The sequence below is a fragment of the Pogoniulus pusillus genome, unplaced genomic scaffold (assembly GCF_015220805.1).
Source record: "Pogoniulus pusillus isolate bPogPus1 unplaced genomic scaffold, bPogPus1.pri scaffold_143_arrow_ctg1, whole genome shotgun sequence".
Lineage (NCBI taxonomy): Eukaryota > Metazoa > Chordata > Aves > Piciformes > Lybiidae > Pogoniulus > Pogoniulus pusillus.
Genome location: NW_026974578.1, coordinates 31,328 through 51,341, shown reverse-complemented (window position 1 = coordinate 51,341; position 20,014 = coordinate 31,328). Strand labels below are relative to the sequence as shown.

General features: G+C 60.7%; 2 protein-coding genes across 2 annotated transcripts; one reads left to right on the top strand and one right to left on the bottom strand.

The window, feature by feature from the left end:
- Window positions 1-99: 99 nt before the first annotated feature.
- LOC135173932 (zinc finger protein 721-like) lies at window positions 100-18,569 on the top strand. Its single transcript, XM_064141145.1, has 3 exons — window positions 100-238; window positions 1,104-2,248; window positions 16,128-18,569. Exons 2-3 carry the CDS (start codon window positions 1,191-1,193, stop codon window positions 18,469-18,471), a joined length of 3,402 nt encoding a protein of 1,133 aa, XP_063997215.1. The 5' UTR covers window positions 100-238; window positions 1,104-1,190; the 3' UTR covers window positions 18,472-18,569.
- On the bottom strand, window positions 7,682-10,121 carry LOC135173927 (gastrula zinc finger protein XlCGF57.1-like; the record flags this gene model as incomplete). The annotated part of the gene is made up of 1 exon (XM_064141140.1): window positions 7,682-10,121. A coding segment is annotated over one exon (1,896 nt), but the record flags the coding sequence as incomplete, so codon positions are not given.
- Window positions 18,570-20,014: the final 1,445 nt, after the last annotated feature.

Here is a 20,014-nt window from a genome sequence, read left to right as displayed (position 1 = left end):
GGTTAGCCACGAGCGGAAGTCCCGCCCACAAGTGGGCAGCCACAGCCAATCAGAGCCGCAGGAGCTCGGCAGCTCCGCCTCCTCCCCGAGCAAGCCCCGCCCACGGGCGCCATTGCCGCTGCCATGCGCTGGGCTCGGCCTTGGCCTCTGCGTCCCCTTCGTGTGCCAGTTGGGGAGCGGAGTCCCCGCGGGTGAGGGTCCGTGGGGTGCCGAGGCCACGTCCGTGGGGGTGCGCTGGGTGGGTGCAGGTTTCTGCGGTAGCGGGGGGGGGGGGGTGCGGCGCAGCCTCTGCGTGGCTGTTGTGTGAGTGAGGGGCGTGAGGGTGGGCGTGGGCAGCGCTGGGGGTGCGAGAGGGCTGTGGGGGGGGTGTGAGTGTGGGGAGCTGCGTGGGGGCCGTAGGCAGGCTGTGGGTGTCTGAGTGTGGGGAGCTGCGTGGGGGCCGTGGGCAGGCTGTGGGTGTCTGAGTGTGGGGAGCTGCGTGGGGGCCGTGGGCAGGCTGTGGGTGTCTGAGTGCGGGGAGCTGCATGGGGGCCGTGGGCAGGCTGTGGGTGTCTGAGTGTGAGTGTGGGGAGCTGCGTGGGGGCCGTGGGCAGGCTGAGGGTGTCTGAGTGTGAGTGCGGGGAGCTGCATGGGGGCCGTGGGCAGGCTGAGGGTGTCTGAGTGTGAGTGTGGGGAGCTGCGTGGGGGCCGTGGGCAGGCTGAGGGTGTCTGAGTGTGAGGAGCTGCGTGGGGGCCGTGGGCAGGCTGTGGGTGTCTGTGTGTGAGTGTGGGCAGCTGCTGGCACCTGCCGGTCCTGAGCGGTCTGGCGGGTCCGTGCCGCCTGTGCCCTCGGCGCCTCTGCACCCTCGGCCCCGTGCTGGGAGCAGGATGTGCGCAGCCTGGGAGCTAAAACTGCTCACCGAAAGTAGCTTCAAAGTGGCACAGCCCAGCACAGGGACCTGGGGGGGGGGTGTCAGCACAGACCCATCCAGGCAAGAAGTGTGGCTTTGAGGGCCCCTTGCCCCAGCTGAGCGTTGGGGGTTGGGAAGGGTCAGGAGGTGTCGTGACCCAGGCAGGCTGTTGGGGTTTGAGCTCCTGGGCTCAGAGGCTTCCATCTTCCCTAGGGCGCAGCAGTGACCTCTTCCCCTCCTAGTGTGGCCTCAGCGAAGGACCTGGAGAAGAGGTGGGAGAAGAAGCAGCCAGAGAACAGAATGGAGGAGCCAAAGTGCAGCCCCAAGGAAGAGAAGGAGGAGGAGGAGATGGGGAATGACAGTGCTGCGGAGAAGGATGCCTGTGAGGGTGATGAGTCTGATGAGGGGGAGGCTGATGAGGATGAAGGTGGCCAAGGGGAGGAGGAGGAGGTTGTGGCAGCCCCCTCTGCGCCACCCAAAGAGCCGAGTCAGTGCCCCGAGTGTGGGCAGAGTCTGCCACGCGGCTCAGCGCCAGCGAAGCATCGCTGTGCCCGCCCTGGCCCCCAGCCCTTTGTCTGCGGAGACTGCGGCAAGAGCTTCACTTCCAGGAGAGGGCTCCACCGGCACAGGTTCATCCACACCGGGGAGAAGCCTTTCACCTGCCACATCTGCAGCAAGAGCTTCATTACCAGCTCACGGCTCCTCCAGCACAACTTAATCCACACCGGGGAGAAGCCTTTCACCTGCCCCGACTGCGGCAAGAGATTCCGGTATAGCAGTGGCCTCTCCGCTCACCGCCGGACCCACAGCGGCGAGCGGCCCTACGCCTGCCCTGACTGTGGCAAGAGCTTCAGCAGTGGGAGCCATCTCGACTCCCACTGTCGCATCCACACCGGCGAGAAGCCTTTCACCTGCCCCGTCTGCGGCAAGAGCTTCCGGCAGAGAAGCAGCCTCATTAGGCACCGCCAGACCCACAGTGGCGAGCGGCCCTACGCCTGCCCCGACTGCGGCCATAGCTTCCGCAATGTGTGCAGCCTCGACTCCCACCGCCGCATCCACACCGGGGAGAAGCCCTTCACCTGCCCCGACTGCGGCAAGAGCTTCCGGCAGAGAAGCAACCTCACCAGCCACCGCCGGATCCACAATGTCGAGAAGCCCTTCCCCTGCCCCGACTGTGGCGAGAGCTTCACCAGCAAGAGCTACATCACTGACCACTGCCACATCCACACCGGGGAGAAGCCCTTCACCTGCCCTGACTGCGGCCAGAGCTTCAGCAGCAAGAGCTACATCACCGACCACCGCCGCATCCACACCGGGGAGAAGCCCTTCACCTGCCCCGACTGCGGCAAGAACTTCAGGTACAAGAAGGGCCTCGACAGCCACCGCATCACTCACTTGGGCAAGAAGCTCTTCCCCTGCCCCGACTGCGGCAAGCGTTTCAACCACGCCTCTGCTGTCCGCATCCACCGCCGCAGGCACACCGGGGAGAAGCTGTTCCCCTGCACAGAGTGTGACAAGAGCTTCACCACCAGCACCCAGCTCCTCCAGCACCGCCTCATCCACACTGGTGAGAGGCCCTACCTCTGTGCCGACTGCGGCCGGAGCTTCGGCCGGCGTGGGAATCTGGACAATCACCTCCGCATCCACAGCGGCGAGCTCTTCCCCTGCCCTGACTGTGGCAGGAGCTTCCGGTGGCGCCGCCAGCTGGCCAAGCACCAGCGCGCTCACGCCACTGAGCAGCCCATGCTGCAGGAAGGGCACGAATAGAGCCACCTGGGCTCTGCTGGGGTGTGGGTAACTAGGGCCTGGCGTCCGGAAGATATTGGGATGTACGGAAAGACAGGGGCCCCTCTCCTTACTGCCATAACCAATGATATGTGGTAATGGTGTAAGCAGACAGAAATGATGTGTAACTCCACACCACAGAACCCAGCACTGCACACGAATAAAGGCCATCTGTTCTCCACCGCATCGGTGTGTGTGAGCTGTGGCCATGCATGGCCAAGAACTGGTCACCATCTCGTTCCTGAACCAGGTCACTGCTTGCCCCCCCAAGGGCAACAAGAAGTGGTGCCGAAACCTGGGAGAACACCTGCGCTCCAGGAACAGCTGTCGGAGCTGCGGGACCAGCTCGGCAGGTGGAGGAGAAGGGGGGACGCCCCCGGGACCTGCAAGGAGGATGGAAGCTGTTGTGAAGGTCGTATCTCAATGACATAAACAGTGGCATATAAATTGTAAGGTTGAGGATTTTACTCTCACCATTGCAAGACTTTTGCAAATTGGGGTTACTGGAGCCAGTGGAGATACTGCACCCAGAGCTGTGGGCTAAATGCGTCGTGGCGCTAGCTGAGGAGATGAAGTCTGCAGGGTGTGCAAAACATCTGGGGCAGAGTTGAGCAGGCTCTGAAAAAAGCCATAGAGGAGAAGGAAACTTGGAAGGTGGCTAAGGAATATGTGTTAGTCACTCTGAAAGTGGGGGTCGGGGCAGTCACGCAGACCCCCCGGGGGAGAGTGGTCTCACTGAGACAAAAGATCGAGAGGGAAATGTCCCTCCGCAACCCCCCCCCCCCAACCTCCAGATACACCAAAGGAGGAACAGTTGCCAGCGAAGTCCCTCTGGGGCAAGCTGATCCGAGAGGTGAGGAAAGTGGCGTCGGGGGGGGGGGTTTGGAAGAGACCTGGGCAGCGGGGAGAAAGGGAAGGCAGATGATTCGGAGTCGGACAATGAGAGTGAAGACACAGAGGGAGGAAACACAGGCAGGAGATAAAAAGCCAATCAGAACACACACAAGGGGGACACCCCACCCCACGGCAGGTGGAGCGAGCCAGAGAAAGAGAAGGCATCCACCTGTAAGAAGAAGGGGCAGAATCAGAGCCCGAGCAAGGGGCAGGGTGGGCCGAGAAGGAGGGAGCCTGCAAACAAAGAAAGAGGGCGGGGTCGGAGTCCAGCGAAAAGCTACCGAGACTCAGAAGCCAGCAGTCACTCAGCTTCCAGCTCAGAGCCACAAGGCACCGAGGGAGAGCGGAACAGCGATTCGAGCTCAGGGGAGGAGGAGATGGAAGCAAATAAAAACAAACAGCAAGAGACTTCTAAAGAAAAAAGGGAAACAACTGCCACAAACTGGAGAGAAGTGAGCGCGGCGTGCGCCGAGTGGGTCCCACCCTCCAAGCTTGCTTACCTGGTCCAAGCGGCGGGGGAGGGGGAAGGACCTGCCCTCTGGTGAATCCCGAGGAGGTGCAGGCGATTGTTAAAGCGGTCGCGGAAAAAGGGCTTAACTCGCCCTTGGTGTCCACCCTCTTAGATAGTCTCTTTGGGAGTGGTAACCTGATCCCATTTGACATCAGGCAAATCTGCAAAATGATGCTTGATGGATCAGAGATGATTGTTTTTAGACAAGGTTGGGAGGAGAACTGCACGAATGAAATAGCTGAAATAACGGGGGCAGACCACCCACTGCATGGCTCCAGTGTACTAAGGCTGATGGGCAAGGATCCAACGATGCCCTCCCCTCTGCTGCAAGCTGCAGGCATGGAGCCTCATGAAATGCTGACAACTACCTGTGCAGCCAGAGAGGCTCTCCGCACAACTTCTGCAGCTGTCACCAAACCACCACCATGGACCACAATAAAGCAAAGTGACAATGAAAGGTTTAAAACATTTGTGGATCACCTGCAAGCTGCGATCGATTCCTCAGCCCTACCTGAAGAAGCAAGAAGTCAAACAATGACAGAATGCTGACTCCAAAGCAACCATTCAACATTGGTTGGCAGCCATGGTGTGGCTCGGTATCCCCAACCAGATTAAAACAGACAATGGCCCAAATTTTGTCTCTAAGTCAGTTCAAGCGTTTGTTTCAAAGTGGAGTATCAGTGTAGTTCACAGGATTCCATACAATAGCACAGGGCAGGCCATAGTCGAGCGAGCAAATCAGACTCCAAAAACAAAATTAGAGGTATCAGCGAAATCAGAAGGATTCAATGGAACCATTCCCTCAGGGGATCAAGCACATCTGCTGGCGACTGCTCTACTGGCATTAAATCAGTTCCCGAGAGGGGAGGAGACAAACAGCCCTTCCCAAAACCATTGGGCCACTCAGGCATTAGAAGAGGGCCTGTCACAGTTAGAAATGGCAAGGTCAAGTGGTGTCCACTTGAGTCTATTAAACCAGACCTCCAGAAATAAAACTGATGAAAACGGAGAGTTTCTGTCCACAGGACCTCTTGATTGGACGCCCTGTAACGCGTACTTCCCGGTGGCAGAGGATGATGACAACCCGAAAAGTGCTTCACCACCACCCACACCAGAAAGTGTCACACCAGCAAGATCCAAGCAACGGCAAGAAGGCCCTCGGAAGGGAGGGCTACGATGTCTCTGTGTGATTCTGATTCTGGGTATGGTAAGACCATCCAATGGCTCCTACGAACAGCAACCGTGGGAATGGGTGCTGATGAGGTGGGAGGAAAAAGGAAAGTGCACCTCCTCACAAGGAGTCTCAAGCAATAAAGCACACGAGCCCCACAAATAAACCAGGTGTGAACTTGGACCACCCATCGGAGCAATTGTTCCTTGATGTGCTAAATGCATCCTTTAGGTCCCCGAATCAGCCAAACCCAAATCTCACCAAATCTTGTTGGTTATGCTATGAGGTGAATCCTCCTTTTTATGAGGGTGTTGCCCTCAATGCCTCTTTTGGCTATTCTTCAGATAGTAATCCAACACAATGTGGGTGGAACACACCGCGAAGAGGAATTACCCTAACTCGGGTAAGGGGCCAGGCAGCATGTTTTTGGTAACTCCTCACTGTTCGACTGGGGAAGGAAGTTTGCGTGAGAACCATCAAGGTCAATAAAAGGTACAAATGGGCTGTCCCAGCTACACCTGCAATGTGGATCTGCCATCAGTTAGCAGTAACACCTCGTGCATCCCTTGAACGCTTTAATGCTTCTGCTGAGCTCTGTGTTCAGACTGTAATTGTTCCCAGGGTCCCATGCCGTCCAGAAGAGGAGATGTGCTACTACTGGGGAGAAGACAACGGCAAACGTCACAAAAGGGAGATCCTGACAGCTGTGACGGTAGCAGCGCTACTCGGTCTGGGAGTAGCTGGTACAGCAACAGGCATGAATTCCTTGGTAACCCAACAACAGGGCCTGTCCCAGCTACAGGCTGTCATCGCTGAGGGCCTGCAAAAACTAGAACAACCCATGGCCTGCCTAGAAGAATCTCTCTCATCACTTTCTGAAGTTGTTCTACTGAGGGTTAGACCTTCTGTTCGCGCAGTCAGGAGCCCTTTGTGCCAGTTTGGAGGAGGAGTGCTGCTTTTACGCAGATCACACCGGAGTAGCTAGAGACTCGATGGCTAAATTAAGAGAGAGATTGGCCCAAAGAAAGAAGGATAGGGAAGCCCAGCTAGGGTGGTTTGAATCATGGTATAATCAGTCACCATGGCTGATGTCCTCCTGGATGGGCCCGATGGCGAGGATCGTGCTGACTCTAGTCTTTGGACCCTGCCTACTGAACAAGTTTGTATTGTTTGTTAAGGGTAGGTTGCAGACAGCAGACATCTTGCTTGTAGAGCAGTAAGAGCTCCTCTTAGACACCTTCAGTATTATTATTATCCTGCACAATCATAGAATCAACCAGGTTGGAAGAGACCTCCAAGCTCATCCAGCCCAACCTAGCACCCAGCCCTATCCAGTCAGCCAGACCATGACACTAAGTGCCTCATCCAGGCTTTTCTTGAAGACCTCAAGGGACGGTGCCTCCACCACCTCCCTGGGCAGCCCATTCCAATACCAATCACTCTCTCTGCCAACAACTTCCTCCTAACATCCAGCCTAGACCTACCCCGGCACAACTTGAGACTGTGTCCCCTTGTTCTACTGCTGGTTGCCTGGGAGAATGTAGCTTAGGTTTGCACCAAAGATTGTAGTGCTGTGAAGAAAGCAGTTGTAGAAGATGGGGAGAGTGCAATATGTGGCAGCTGACTTAGATATACATTTAGGGAGCTTTCAGGCGTGATGGGTACGAGCACTTTGGCTCTTTACTAATGATGCTGTGAAGAATGTTCTCACCTCACACTTTTACACTAACCACACTTGGTTGCACCGCATTGTTCTCAACAGTACCTCATTTAAAGTGCCTCACTACTGAGTTTGTACTGTTAGGATCCTTTGATGCTGTGACTGTTTTTCTATGCTCTTTTTATCCAGAACTTTATACTCTTAAAGAAAATGTTATGTTTTAGCAACTCAATTTATTGAGCACAGGGAGGGGGAGATATGGGTAGCTAGGGCCCGGTGGCCGGAAGATATCGGGATGTACGGAAAAGACAGGGGCCCCTCTCCTTACTGCCATAACCAATGATACGTGGTAGTGATGTAAGCAGACAGAAATGATGTGTAACTCCACACCATAGAACCCAGCACTGCACACGAATAAAGGCCATTTGTTCTCCACTGTATCGGTGCGTGTGAGCCATGGTCACGCGTGGCCAAGAACTGGTCACCATCTCGTTCCTGAACCAGGTTGCTGCTTGCCCCCACAAGGGCAACAGCTGGCCACAGAGCCAGACAGGGCCCCAGGGAGCTGGGGTTGTGCAGCCTGCAGAAGAGGAGGCTCAGGGCAGGGCTCATTGCTGTCTGCAACTCCCTGAAGGGAGGCTGTAGCCAGGTGGGGGTTGGGCTCTCCTCCCAGGCAAGGGGACACAGCCTCAAGCTGTGTCAGGGCAGGTCTAGGCTGGATGTTAGGAGGAAGTTGTTGGCAGAGAGAGTGATTGGCATTGGAATGGGCTGCCCAGGGAGGTGGTGGAGTGGCCGTGGCTGGAGGTGCTGAAGCCAAGCCTGGCTGGGGCACTTAGTGCCATGGTCTGGTTGGTTGGGCAGGGCTGGGTGCTAGGTTGGGCTGGGTGAGCTTGGGAGTTCTCTGCCCCTGATTCTATCATGCAAGGGCTTCCAGGGAACTCTGTCTCGGCAGCTGCTGAGGCTGGATTCTCCCCAGGCTTCTGGGGAGAGGAGGCAGACAACCTCTGCCCCTGGCTCCCCTGGGTGAGCTGTGCCTCAGGTGCTGTGGTTGTGACCTCTCTGTGAAGGGCCCTGCCTGAGCCTCAGAACAAAAGGAGGAGTTATGGGAATTAGGGAGTGAGGGGAAAGGATCCAGACTCAGGCAACAGAGGCAGATCCCCACTGCCAGTCAGCAGCACCAAAGAGCTCAGATAAGGATGAGGCCCTGGGGGCCTGCACAACAAACTCCTCCACGCTCATCTCAGGTGGCGGAGGGAGAAGTGAGGCTGCCCTGGAGCAGCAGGCCTACAGGGGTGAGGAATAAACACACTGCCATTACCCCAGCAGCGGCCTTGCTGCACCACCCATGCCCTGGCCCTCCTGCAGCGTGGGCTGCTCTGCAGTGTGAGCGCACTGGTGCTTGGCCAGCTGGTGGTTCCACCGGAAGCTTCTGCCACAGCTGGGGCAGGGGTAGGGCTTCTCGCCAGTGTGGATGCGGCTGTGGATGCGGACCGCAGAGGCGCTGATGAAACGCTTGCCACAGTCGGGGCAGGGGAAGGGCTTCTCGCCAGTGTGGGTGCGGAGGTGCCTGGCGAGGTAGCTCTTTTGGGCGAAGCTCTGGCCACAGTCAGGGCAGGTGAAAGGCTTCTCGCCGGTGTGGACGCGGCGGTGGATGTCGAGGAGGCTCTTGTAGATGAAGCTCTGGCCGCAGTCGGGGCAGGGGATGGGCTTCTTACTGGTGTGGGTCCGGCGGTGGCCGATGAGGGCGCCGCGCTTCTGGAAGCTCTTGCCACAGTCAGGGCAGGTGAGAGGCTTCTTGCCGCTGTGGACGAGGCGGCGGTGGAGGAGCTGGTAGCTGTTGGGAAAGCTCTTGTTGCACTCTGCGCAGTGGAACATCTTCTCCCCGGTGTGCCTGCGGCGGTGGATGCGGACCACAGAGGGGTGGCCGAAACGCTTGCCGCAGTCGGGGCAGGGGAAGAGCTTCTTGCCCATGTGAGTGATGCGGTGGGTGTTGAGGCTGCTCTTGTGGTAGAAGCTCTTGCTGCAGTCGGCGCAGCTGAAGGGCTTCTTGCTGGTGTGGATGCGGAGGTGCCTGGCGAGGTAGCTCTTTCGGGCGAAGCGCTTGCCGCAGTCAGGGCAGGTGAAAGGCTTCTCGCCGGTGTGGACGCGGCGGTGGATGTCGAGTTGGATCTTGTAGATGAAGCTCTTGCTGCAGTCGGGGCAGGGGAAGGGGTTCTCGCTGCTGTGGATCTGGCGGTGCCTCTTGAGGCTGCATCTCTTCAGGAAGCTCTTTCCACAGTCAGGGCAGGTAAAAGGCTTCTCGCCGGTGTGGACGAGGCGGTGCCAGAGGAGCCCGGAGCTGTTGGTGAAGCTCTTGTTGCACTCTGTGCAGGGGAACAGATTCTCCCCGGTGTGCCTACGGCGGTGCATGCAGACCGCAGAGGGGTGGCCGAAACGCTTGCCGCAGTCAGGGCAGGGGAAGAGCTTCTTGCCCACGTGAGTGATGAGGTGGGCGTCAAGGTTGCTCTTGTGGCGGTAGCTCTTGCCGCAGTCGGCGCAGCTGAAGGGCTTCTCGCTGCTGTGGGTCTGGCGGTGCCTGTTGAGGCTGCTGTTGTGCCGGAAGCTCTGGCCACAGTCGGGGCAGGTGAAGGGCTTCTCGCCGGTGTGGATGCGGCGGTGGGCGGTGACGTAGCTCTTGCTGGTGAAGCTCTTGCCGCAGTCGGGGCAGGTGAAGGGCTTCTCACCGGTGTGGATGCGGCAGTGGGCGATGAGGTAGCTCTTGTGGGCGAAGCTCTGGCCACAGTCGGGGCAGGAGAAGGGCTTCTCTCCACTGTGGTTCCTGCGGTGCCTGTTGAGGTTGCTTTTCTGCCGGAAGCTCTTGCCACAGTCGGGGCAGGTGAAAGGCCTCTCCCCGGTGTGGATGTGGCAGTGGGCATCGAGGCTGCATCCATTGCGGAAGCTCTGGCCGCAGTAGGGGCAGCTGAAGGGCTTCTTGCCGGTGTGGATCTGGCGGTGCACCCTGAGGCCCCTCCTATTCCAGAAGCTCTTGCCGCAGTCGGGGCAGGCGAACAGCTTCTCCCTGGGGTGGATGCAGCGGTGGTCAGTGAGGGAGCTCTTATCACTGAATCTCTTGCCGCAGTCGGAGCAGGGGAAGGGCTTCTCCCCGGTGTGGGTCTGGCGGTGCCTGTTGAAGTTGCTTCTGTGCCGGAAGCTCTTGCCGCAGTCGCCGCAGACAAAGGGCTGGGGGCCAGGGCGGGCACAGCGATGCTTCGCTGGCGCTGAGCCGCGTGGCAGACTCTGCCCACACTCAGGGCACTGACTCGGCTCTTTGGGTGGCGCAGAGGGGGCTGCCACAACCTCCTCCTCTTCCCCTTGGCCACCTTCATCCTCATCAGTCTCCCCCTCCTCAGACTCATCACCCTCACAGGCATCCTTCTCCGCAGCACTGTCATTCCCCATCTCCTCCTCCTCCTTCTCTTCCTTGGGGCTGCACTTTGGCTCCTCCATTCTGTTCTCTGGCTGCTTCTTCTCCCACCTCTTCTCCAGGTCCTTCGCTGAGGCCACACTAGGAGGGGAAGAGGTCACTGCGGCGCCCTAGGGAAGATGGAAGCCTCTGAGCCCAGGAGCTCAAACCCCAACAGCCTGCCTGGGTCACGACACCTCCTGACCCTTCCCAACCCCCAACGCTCAGCTGGGGCAAGGGGCCCTCAAAGCCACACTTCTTGCCTGGATGGGTCTGTGCTGACACACCCCCCCAGGTCCCTGTGCTGGGGTGTGCCACTTTGAAGCTACTTTCGGTGAGCAGGATTAGCTCCCAGGCTGTGAGAGAGAAACAAATGCTGATGCCTGCCTCACTCCTAGGCTTGCTGAGAGGTACAAGAGCACAAACACAGACAAGGCACTCGGGCACTGCCTGAGCTCTGGGCTGCATTTCTCTCTAACCTCACTTTGCTTCCTAACCACCCCCCCCAGCCGACCTCCATTCTTCCTTGGGGCACAAGGGGTAAGGCAGAGAGGGGTGGGAGAAGGTGGAAGGGTGGTTGGGAGCCCCTGCTGGGGGCTCAGGTGCCTAGGAGGGGCTGCTGAGTTCCTGTGTGGCCTTTTGCCTTGCCCATTCCTGTCCAGGCTGTAGCTGCCTGCTTGCATCTGGTGCCAAGCTGCAGGCACAGAGCTTCAGCCAACCCCCAGAGCTGGCTGAGGCCAGGCTGGGTGACTGCCAAGGTGGGGAGGGAGGGGGGCAGGGAGCACCCAAACCACCACATCCTCTTATTTTGGCGCTCTGACCTGGGGCAAACTGATTCTGAGTGGTTGTTAATGAGCTCTGCAGTTAATGAGCTCTGCAGTTAATGAGCTCTGGGAAGCAGAATGAAGCTAACGAAGCTTATTCTGCTGAGTGGGGGCTGCTGTGTGGCCTCTCTGCTGCCTTCTTGGCCACAGCTGGCTCAAGGCCAGGACTGGTTACCTTGTGGTCAGTTCTACTACCAAGGACTGGTTTCCTTAATTCCCTCACCCAGGACTGGTTTCCTTATGCTCAATTTCCATAACCAAAATTGGTTTCCTTAGGTTCAATTCTGCTTCAAAGAAGACCAAACCAAAGCTCTACCTCCAGGTATTGGAACTGAGGAGACTTTACCCTGGGCCCTGTTGGGTTTAGTGTTACCAGCAGCAGCAGCAGCACCATGGCAGCATCCTTCACCAGCTGCACCATGGCAGCATCCTTCACCAGCTGCACCATGGCAGCATCCTTCCCCAGCAGCACCATGGAGGTGGTGAAGAGGCCATGCCTGGAGGTGCTGAAGCCAAGCCTGGCTGGGCACTGAGTGCCATGGCCTGGTTGGTTGGGCAGGGCTGGGCGCTAGGCTGGGCTGGCTGAGCTTGGAGCTCTCTGCCAACCTGCCTGATTCTTCCACGGAACTCAGTCTCAGCAGCTGCTGAGGTTGGATTCTCCCCAGGCTTCTGGGGAGAGGAGGCAGAGAACCTCTGCCCCTGGCTCCCCTGGGTGAGCTGTGCCTCAGGTGCTGTGGCTGTGACCTCTCTGTGAAGGGCCCTGCCTGAGCCTCAGAACAAAAGGAGGAGTTGTGGGAATTAGGGAGTGAGGGGAAAGGATCCAGACTCAGGCAGCAGAGGCAGATCCCAGCCAGGGAGTGAGGGGAAAGGATCCAGACTCAGGCAGCAGAGGCAGATCCCAGCCAGGGGCTCCTGGCAATCAGAGAGCGACTCCAGCATGGTGAGGGCCTGGAGACCCCTGGGCACAAGGGCAGCCCCCTGGGGGGCAGGGGCACATCAGGGCTCTGCTTATCTGTGGGGGCAGAGCCTGCCCTGCTGCTCCTTCTCACACCGCGGCAGGACACTGTGGCTCAGGGCATCTCTGCCAGCTCCAAACGCAGCTACGGCTCCGCGGCGCCGATGGCCGCCGGGCGCGGGCGCGCCGCAGGTGCCCCTCCCGTGGCTGCGAGGCACATCTGGATCCCTGCTCCTCTGGCCAGCTGTGCACATCCTGCTCCCAGCACGGGGCCGAGGGTGCAGAGGCTCCGAGGGCACAGGCGGCACGGACCCGCCCGACCGCTCAGGACCGGCAGGTGCCAGCAGCTGCCCACACTCACACACAAACACCCACAGCCTGCCCACGGCCCCACGCAGCTCCCCACACTCACACACAGACACCCACAGCTCCCCACACCCACACACAGACACCCACAGCCTGCCCACGGCCCCACGCAGCTCCCCACACTCACACACAGACACCCACAGCCTGCCCACGGCTCCCACGCAGCTCCCCACACTCACACTCAGACACCAACAGCCTGCCCACGGCCCCACGCAGCTCCCCACACTCACACACAGACACCCACAGCCTGCCCACGGCCCCACGCAGCTCCCCACGCTCACACACAGACACCCACAGCCTGCCCACGGCCCCACGCAGCTCCCCACACTCACACCCCCCCCACAGCCTGCCCACGGCCCCACGCAGCTCCCCACACTCACACCCCCCCCACAGCCCTCTCGCACGCCCAGCGCTGCCCACGCCCACCCTCACGCCCCTCACACAACAGCCACGCAGAGGCTGCGCCGCACCCCTCCCCCCGCTACCGCAGAAACCTGCACCCACCCAGCGCACCCCCACGGACGTGGCCTCGGCACCCCACGGACCCTCACCCGCGGGGGCTCCGCTCCCCAACTGGCACACGAAGGGGACGCAGAGGCCAAGGCCGAGCCCAGCGTATGGCAGCGGCAATGGCGCCCGTGGGCGGTGCTTGCTCGGGGAGGGGGCGGAGCTGCCGAGCTCCTGCGGCTCTGATTGGCTGTGGCTGCCCACTTGTGGGCGGGACTTCTGCTCGTGGCTAACATGGCCGCGTCTCCTCAGGCGCCTGTCCCGCCCCCCCTCTCTTCTGATTGGCTCTCCGGGCACCACGGAGCTAGCGGCTGGTCACGGGGGCAGGACCCTGGCCGCTGATTGGCTGAGGGCGGCGGGGGGAGGGCAGAGCTGGGGCCGGGGAGGCGGAAGGTGGTGGCGATCTCGGCGGCTCTGATTGGCTGCGGCTGCCCAACAGTGGGCGGGTTTTCACCTCTTCGGCTCTGATTGGCTGCGGCTGCCCCTCTCTGGGCGGGACTTCCTCTCTGCGGCTCTGATTGGCTGCGGTTGCCCTGCTCTGGGCGGGACTTCCTGTCCGGGCCGAGCTCCGCTGCCGCTCGCCGCCAGGCTCCGTTCCGGGGCCTCCGCCGCAGGCTCTGAGCTCCGCGGGGCCGCAGGAGCCTGCCGGGGCCGGCGGTCGGCAGCGTCCGGAGCGCGGAGCTCTGCCTCGGCCTCGGCTCTGCCTCCCCTCCGAGTGCCAGGTGGGGAGGGGGCAGCGGAACCCACGGAGGCTGTGTCCTGGAGTTGGGGAGGGGTCCCGTGGGGTCCCGGGGACACGTCCGTGGGGTCCTGGGGCGTGCAGATTTGTGCGGTAGCAGTGTGGGGGGGTGCGGGGCAGCCTCTGCGTGGCTGTTGCGTGGGTGAGGGGCGTGAGGGTAGCGCTGGGGGTGCGAGAGACTGTGGGTGGGTGTGAGCGTGGGGAGCCGTGGGGGTGTGTGAGCGTGGGGAGCTGCGTGGGAGCCGTGGGGCTGTGTGTGAGCGTGGGGAGCTACGTGGGAGCCGTGGGGCTGTGTGTGAGCGTGGGGAGCTGCGTGGGAGCCGTGGGGTGTGCGTGGCGCAGGGGCCGTGTGCGGAGCTGTGTCCGTGTGGCCGCGCGTGGGGGCCGGCAGAGGTGCGCAGGGTGGGTGTGAGCGGCGCCGTGGCAGGGCCGTGCGCAGCTGCGTGGCCACGGGTGGGGCCGGGCACGGGTGGGTGCGTTTGTGGGGGGGGCTCTTGGGGTCGTTTTGCTGCTCGCACCCCCCCGGCCGCTGCCCGTGAGAGCGGCGAGACCTGGACGGGGACTGGAGGTGCCGAGAGTGGAACCGGGAGGGGATGAGGGGGCCTGGGGGAGCCGGGAGGGGGAATCTGGCTCCGGGTTGGGTCTCAGTGCCTGGGAGCTGAATTAGCTGCGTTGGCTGGAGGAGGATCTTGGGCCTGAGCCATATCTCTGCTCCTGGGCTCTGTGCCAGGCTGCTGGCAATGATTTGGACCTTGGCAGCTGTGCCAGGACCTAGGGGAGGAGGTGCAGTGGTGCCCCCCCGCTAACCTCCCTTCCCTTCCTGGTGAAGGATGCTGCCATGGTGCAGCTGGTGAAGGACGCAGCCATGGTGCAGCAGGTGAAGGATGCTGCCATGGTGCAGCTGGTGAAGGATGCAGCCGTGGTGCTGCTGCTGGTAACACTAAACCCAACAGGGCCCAGGGTAAAGTCTCCTCAGTTCCAATACCTGGAGGTGGAGCTTTGGTTTGGTCTTCTTTGAAGTGGAATTGAACAGAAGGAAACCAATTTTGGTTAAGGAAACAGAGCACAGGGAAACCAGTCCTGGGTGAATTGACCACAAGGTAACCAGTCCTAGGTGAATTGAGCACAAGGTAACCAGTCCTGGCCTTGAGCCAGCTGTGGCCAAGAAGGCAGCAGAGAGGCCACACAGCAGCCCCCACTCAGCAGAATAAGCTTCGTTAGCTTCATTCTGCTTCCCAGAGCTCATTAACAGCAGAGCTCATTAACTGCAGAGCTCATTAACAACCACTCAGAATCAGTTTGCCCCAGGTCAGAGCGCCAAAATAAGAGGATGTGGTGGTTTGGGTGCTCCCTGCCCCCCTCCCTCCCCACCTTGGCAGTCACCCAGCCTGGCCTCAGCCAGCTCTGGGGGTTGGCTGAAGCTCTGTGCCTGCAGCTTGGCACCAGATGCAAGCAGGCAGCTACAGCCTGGACAGGAATGGGCAAGGCAAAAGGCCACACAGGAACTCAGCAGCCCCTCCCAGGCACCTGAGCCCCCAGCAGGGGCTCCCAACCACCCTTCCACCTTCTCCCAGCCCTCTCTGCCTTACCCCTTGTGCCCCAAGGAAGAATGGAGGTCGGCCAGGGGGGGTGGTTAGGAAGCAAAATGAGGTTATAGAGAAATGCAGCCCAGAGCTCAGGCAGTGCCCGAGTGCCTTGTCTGTGTTTGTGCTCTTGTACCTCTCAGCAAGCCTAGGAGTGAGGCAGGCATCAGCATTTGTTTCTCTCTCACAGCCTGGGAGCTAATCCTGCTCACCGAAAGTAGCTTCAAAGTGGCACACCCCAGCACAGGGACCTGGGGGGGGGTGTGTCAGCACAGACCCATCCAGGCAAGAAGTGTGGCTTTGAGGGCCCCTTGCCCCAGCTGAGCGTTGGGGGTTGGGAAGGGTCAGGAGGTGTCGTGACCCAGGCAGGCTGTTGGGGTTTGAGCTCCTGGGCTCAGAGGCTTCCATCTTCCCTAGGGCGCCGCAGTGACCTCTTCCCCTCCTAGTGTGGCCTCAGCGAAGGACCTGGAGAAGAGGTGGGAGAAGAAGCAGCCAGAGAACAGAATGGAGGAGCCAAAGTGCAGCCCCAAGGAAGAGAAGGAGGAGGAGGAGATGGGGAATGACAGTGCTGCGGAGAAGGATGCCTGTGAGGGTGATGAGTCTGAGGAGGGGGAGGCTGATGAGGATGAAGGTGGCCAAGGGGAGGAGGAGGAGGTTGTGGCAGCCCCCTCTGCGCCACCCAAAGAGCCGAGTCAGTGCCCCGAGTGTGGGCAGAGTCTGCCACGCGGCTCAGCGCCAGCGAAGCATCGCTGCGCCCGCCCTGGCCCCCAGCCCTTTGTCTGCGGCGACTGCGGCAAGAGCTTCGCTACCCGCTCAGGGTTCCACCGGCACAACTTCGTCCACACCGGGGAGAAGCCTTTCCCCTGCCGCGACTGCGGCAAGAGCTTCACTACCCGCACACAGCTCCTCCGACACAGCTTCATCCACACCGGGGAGAAGCCTTTCCCCTGCCGCGTCTGCAGCAAGAGCTTTGCTACCAGCATAGAGCTCCTCCGACACAACTTCATCCACACCGGGGAGAAGCCTTTCACCTGCCACGACTGTGGCAAGAGCTTCGCTACCAACTCAAGGCTCCTCCGGCACAACATCATCCACACCGGGCAGAAGTCTTTCACCTGCCCCGACTGCGGCAAGAGCTTCAGTGAAGGAAATCAGCTCAGGGCCCACTGCCTCATCCATACTGGGGAGAGGCCTTTCGCCTGCCCTGACTGCGGTAAGAGCTTCCGGCAGAAAGGCTACCTCAACAGGCACCGCCAGACCCACAGTGGCGAGAAGCCCTTCCCCTGCCCCGACTGTGGCAAGAGCTTCAGTGATAGGAGCTACCTTGACTCCCACCGCCGCATCCACACCGGGGAGAAGCCGTTCACCTGCCCCGACTGTGGCAAGAGTTTCCGGCAGAGAGCCAACCTCAGGAGCCACCGCCGGACCCATACCGGCGAGAAGCCCTTCAGCTGCCCCGACTGCGGCCAGAGCTTCCGCGAGCGGAGCTACCTCGATGCCCACTGCCACATCCACGCCAGGGAGAAGCCTTTCACCTGCCCCGACTGTGGCAAGGGCTTCCGGCAGAGAAGCAGCCTCAACAGGCACTGCCAGACCCACAGTGGCGAGAAGCGCTTCCCCTGCCCCGACTGTGGCCAGAGCTTCACCAGCAAGAGCTACATCAACGAGCACCGCCGCATCCACACCGGGGAGAAGCCCTTCACCTGCCCCGACTGTGGCAAGAGCTTCCGGAATAGCAACAACCTCAACAGCCACCGCCGGACCCACACCGGGGAGAAGCCCTTCACCTGCCCCGACTGCGGCCAGAGCTTCCGGCACAGCAGTGGCCTCCAAAGGCACCGCCAGACCCACAGCAGCGAGAAGCCCTTCAGCTGCGCCGACTGTGGCAAGAGCTACCGCCACAAGAGCAACCTTGACGCCCACCGCATCACTCACTTGGGCAAGAAGCTCTTCCCCTGCCCTGACTGTGGCAAGCGTTTCGGCCACCCCTCTGAGTTCCGCATCCACCGCCGCAGGCACACCGGGGAGAATCTGTTCCCCTGCGCAGAGTGCAACAAGAGCTTCACCACCAGCAACCAGCTCCTCCAGCACCGCCTTGTCCACAGCGGCGAGAAGCCTTTTACCTGCCCCGACTGTGGCAAGGGCTTCCGGCACAGAGTTGCCCTCAACAGGCACCGCCAGACCCACAGCAGCGAGATGCCCTTCCCTTGCCCCGACTGTGGCAAGAGCTTCATCTACAAGAGCCTCCTTGACACCCACCGCCGCGTCCACACCGGCGAGAAGCCTTTCACCTGCCCTGACTGCGGCCAGAGCTTCGCCCGAAAGAGCTACCTCGCCAGGCACCTCCGCATCCACACCGGCGAGAAGCCTTTCGCCTGCGCGGACTGCGGCAAGAGCTTCGGCCTCAAGAGGAGCCTTGACACCCACCGCATCACTCATGTGGGCAAGAAGCTCTTCCCCTGCCCTGACTGTGGCAAGCGTTTCAGCCACCCCTCTGCGGTCCGCATCCACCGCCGCAGGCACACCGGGGAGAAGCTGTTCCCCTGCGCAGAGTGCGACAAGAGCTTCACCACCAGCTACCAGCTCCTCCACCACCGCCTCGTCCACACCGGCGAGAAGCCTTTCACCTGCCCCGACTGTGGCAAGAGCTTCCGGAAGAGCACCGCCCTCACCAGCCACCGCCGGACCCACAGCAGCGACAAGCTCTTCCCCTGCCCCGACTGCGGCCAGAGCTTCATCTACAAGAGCCTCCTCGACATCCACCGCCGCGTCCACACTGGTGAGAAGCCTTTCACCTGCCCTGACTGCGGCCAGAGCTTCACCCAAAAGAGCTACCTCACCAAGCACCTCCGCATCCACAGCGGCGAGAAGCCTTTCGCCTGCCCTGATTGTGGCAAGCGTTTCATCCGCGCCTCTGCGGTCCGCATCCACCGCCACATCCACACTGGCGAGAAGCCCTTCCCCTGCCCCGACTGTGGCAAGCGTTTCATCCATGCCTCTGCGGTCCGCATCCACAGCCGCATCCACACTGGCGAGAAGCCCTTCCCCTGCCCCAGCTGCGGCAGGAGCTTCCGGTGGCACCACCAGCTGGCCAAGCACCAGTGCGCTCACACTGCAGAGCAGCCCACGCTGCAGGAGGGCTAGGGCACGGGTGGTGCAGCAAGGCCGCTTCTGGGGTAATGGCAGTGTGTTTATTCCTCACCCCTGTAGGCCTGCTGCTCCAGGGCAGCCTCACTTCTCCCTCCACCACCTGAGATGAGCGTGGAGGAGTTTGTTGTGCAGGCCCCCAGGGCCTCATCCTTATCTGAGCTCTTTGGTACCGGCACTGCTGGCATGGAACAGGCTTGGTGGAGCCTGCTGCTGGCTTCGTGGCATGGGGACACCCTGAAATGGGCCCTGGGTGGCAGGCGGTGAGGAAGGACTGGGGCAGATTCCTAGGACAAGTTGTCAGCTGCCATAGCCCGCAGGGACGAAGAGCCCTGGCCAAGTCAGTGGGCAGCTGTCGCCCCAGTGAGAACCAGCAGGCTCTTGCACCCTCCTGGGGGCCTGGGCTGTGCTTGCCAAGCCACAGTTGGGCACTCTAAGAGGACTGAGGCTGAGGCAGGCAGCACCCAGACGTCGCCTGAGGTTGAGATGGAGGCTGGAACAGCAGCCGGAGCAGTTGCCCCAGAGGTGGAACAGAGGCAGGGGAGGGTGAAGCCAACAGGACCCTGCCAGTGGTTAGCAAGGGAGGAGGAAGGCTGCGAGCGAGGGTCTGCTCCGCCGGCTGGCAGACCAGAGGCAGTGAGGGAGATGGAGCAAGGAGCAGAGGCTGTTTGGTCCTGAACTGCAGCAGAGGGGGGGACTCCCCTCCCTGGCCCTGCTGGCCACACTGCTGCTGCTGCAGCCCAGGCTCTGGTTGGCTCCTGCCGAGCTCCTCCACCAGCGTGGGGGTGGAGAAGGACAACAACAGGCAGGTGCTGGCCCCACCAGCTGCTGCTGCTCGATGTCAGCAGGGCAGATCACAGACACCTCCTTGGTGAGGGAAAGAGGGTGGGGCTCATGCAGATGGGCTGGGCGGGGCTTGCCTAATTATGCTAATGTGCAGCTGTGTGCTCGGAGACTACACAATGAGAGCCCAAAGGATCAGTGGAGAGCCTCTGGCAGAGTTCACACTGGGGTGGGGCCCGGGGGGACACTGGGGGCTGGGGGGATGGAGAGGGGCCTTGAAGGGGGGTGGCATGGGGAAGGGGCTTGGGGGGGACATGAGTGGGACATTTGGGGGGGACCCCTTCATTAACCCCTAATTAAATTCTTCAGGAGCCCCGAATTGACCTCTAATTAAGCCCCTCGGGAGCCCTTCAGTAGTCCCTAGTCAGGCCCCTCAGGAGCTCTTCATTAACCCATAATTAAGACCCTTAGTGGGGTGGGGCAGATCTCGCAGGGAAGGGCTGAACTCACTGTGCGAGGACACTGCACAGTCCAGTGCGGATCAGAGCGAGTGACACCTTTAGTCGCTGCGCGCTCGTATGCGTTACAGATAATATATGCGTACAGGCAAGGAGCTGAATGGCTGAATCCCTAAGTACCCCATTTGCATGGTGCACCCACTTGCTACGTGCAGCTGCAAGCAGCAAACTCCTCCTTGTCTTATTCAGAGTGAGCTGTAGCCTGCTCTGCTTGAGCTGTGCGCTGACTGCTCAAGGAC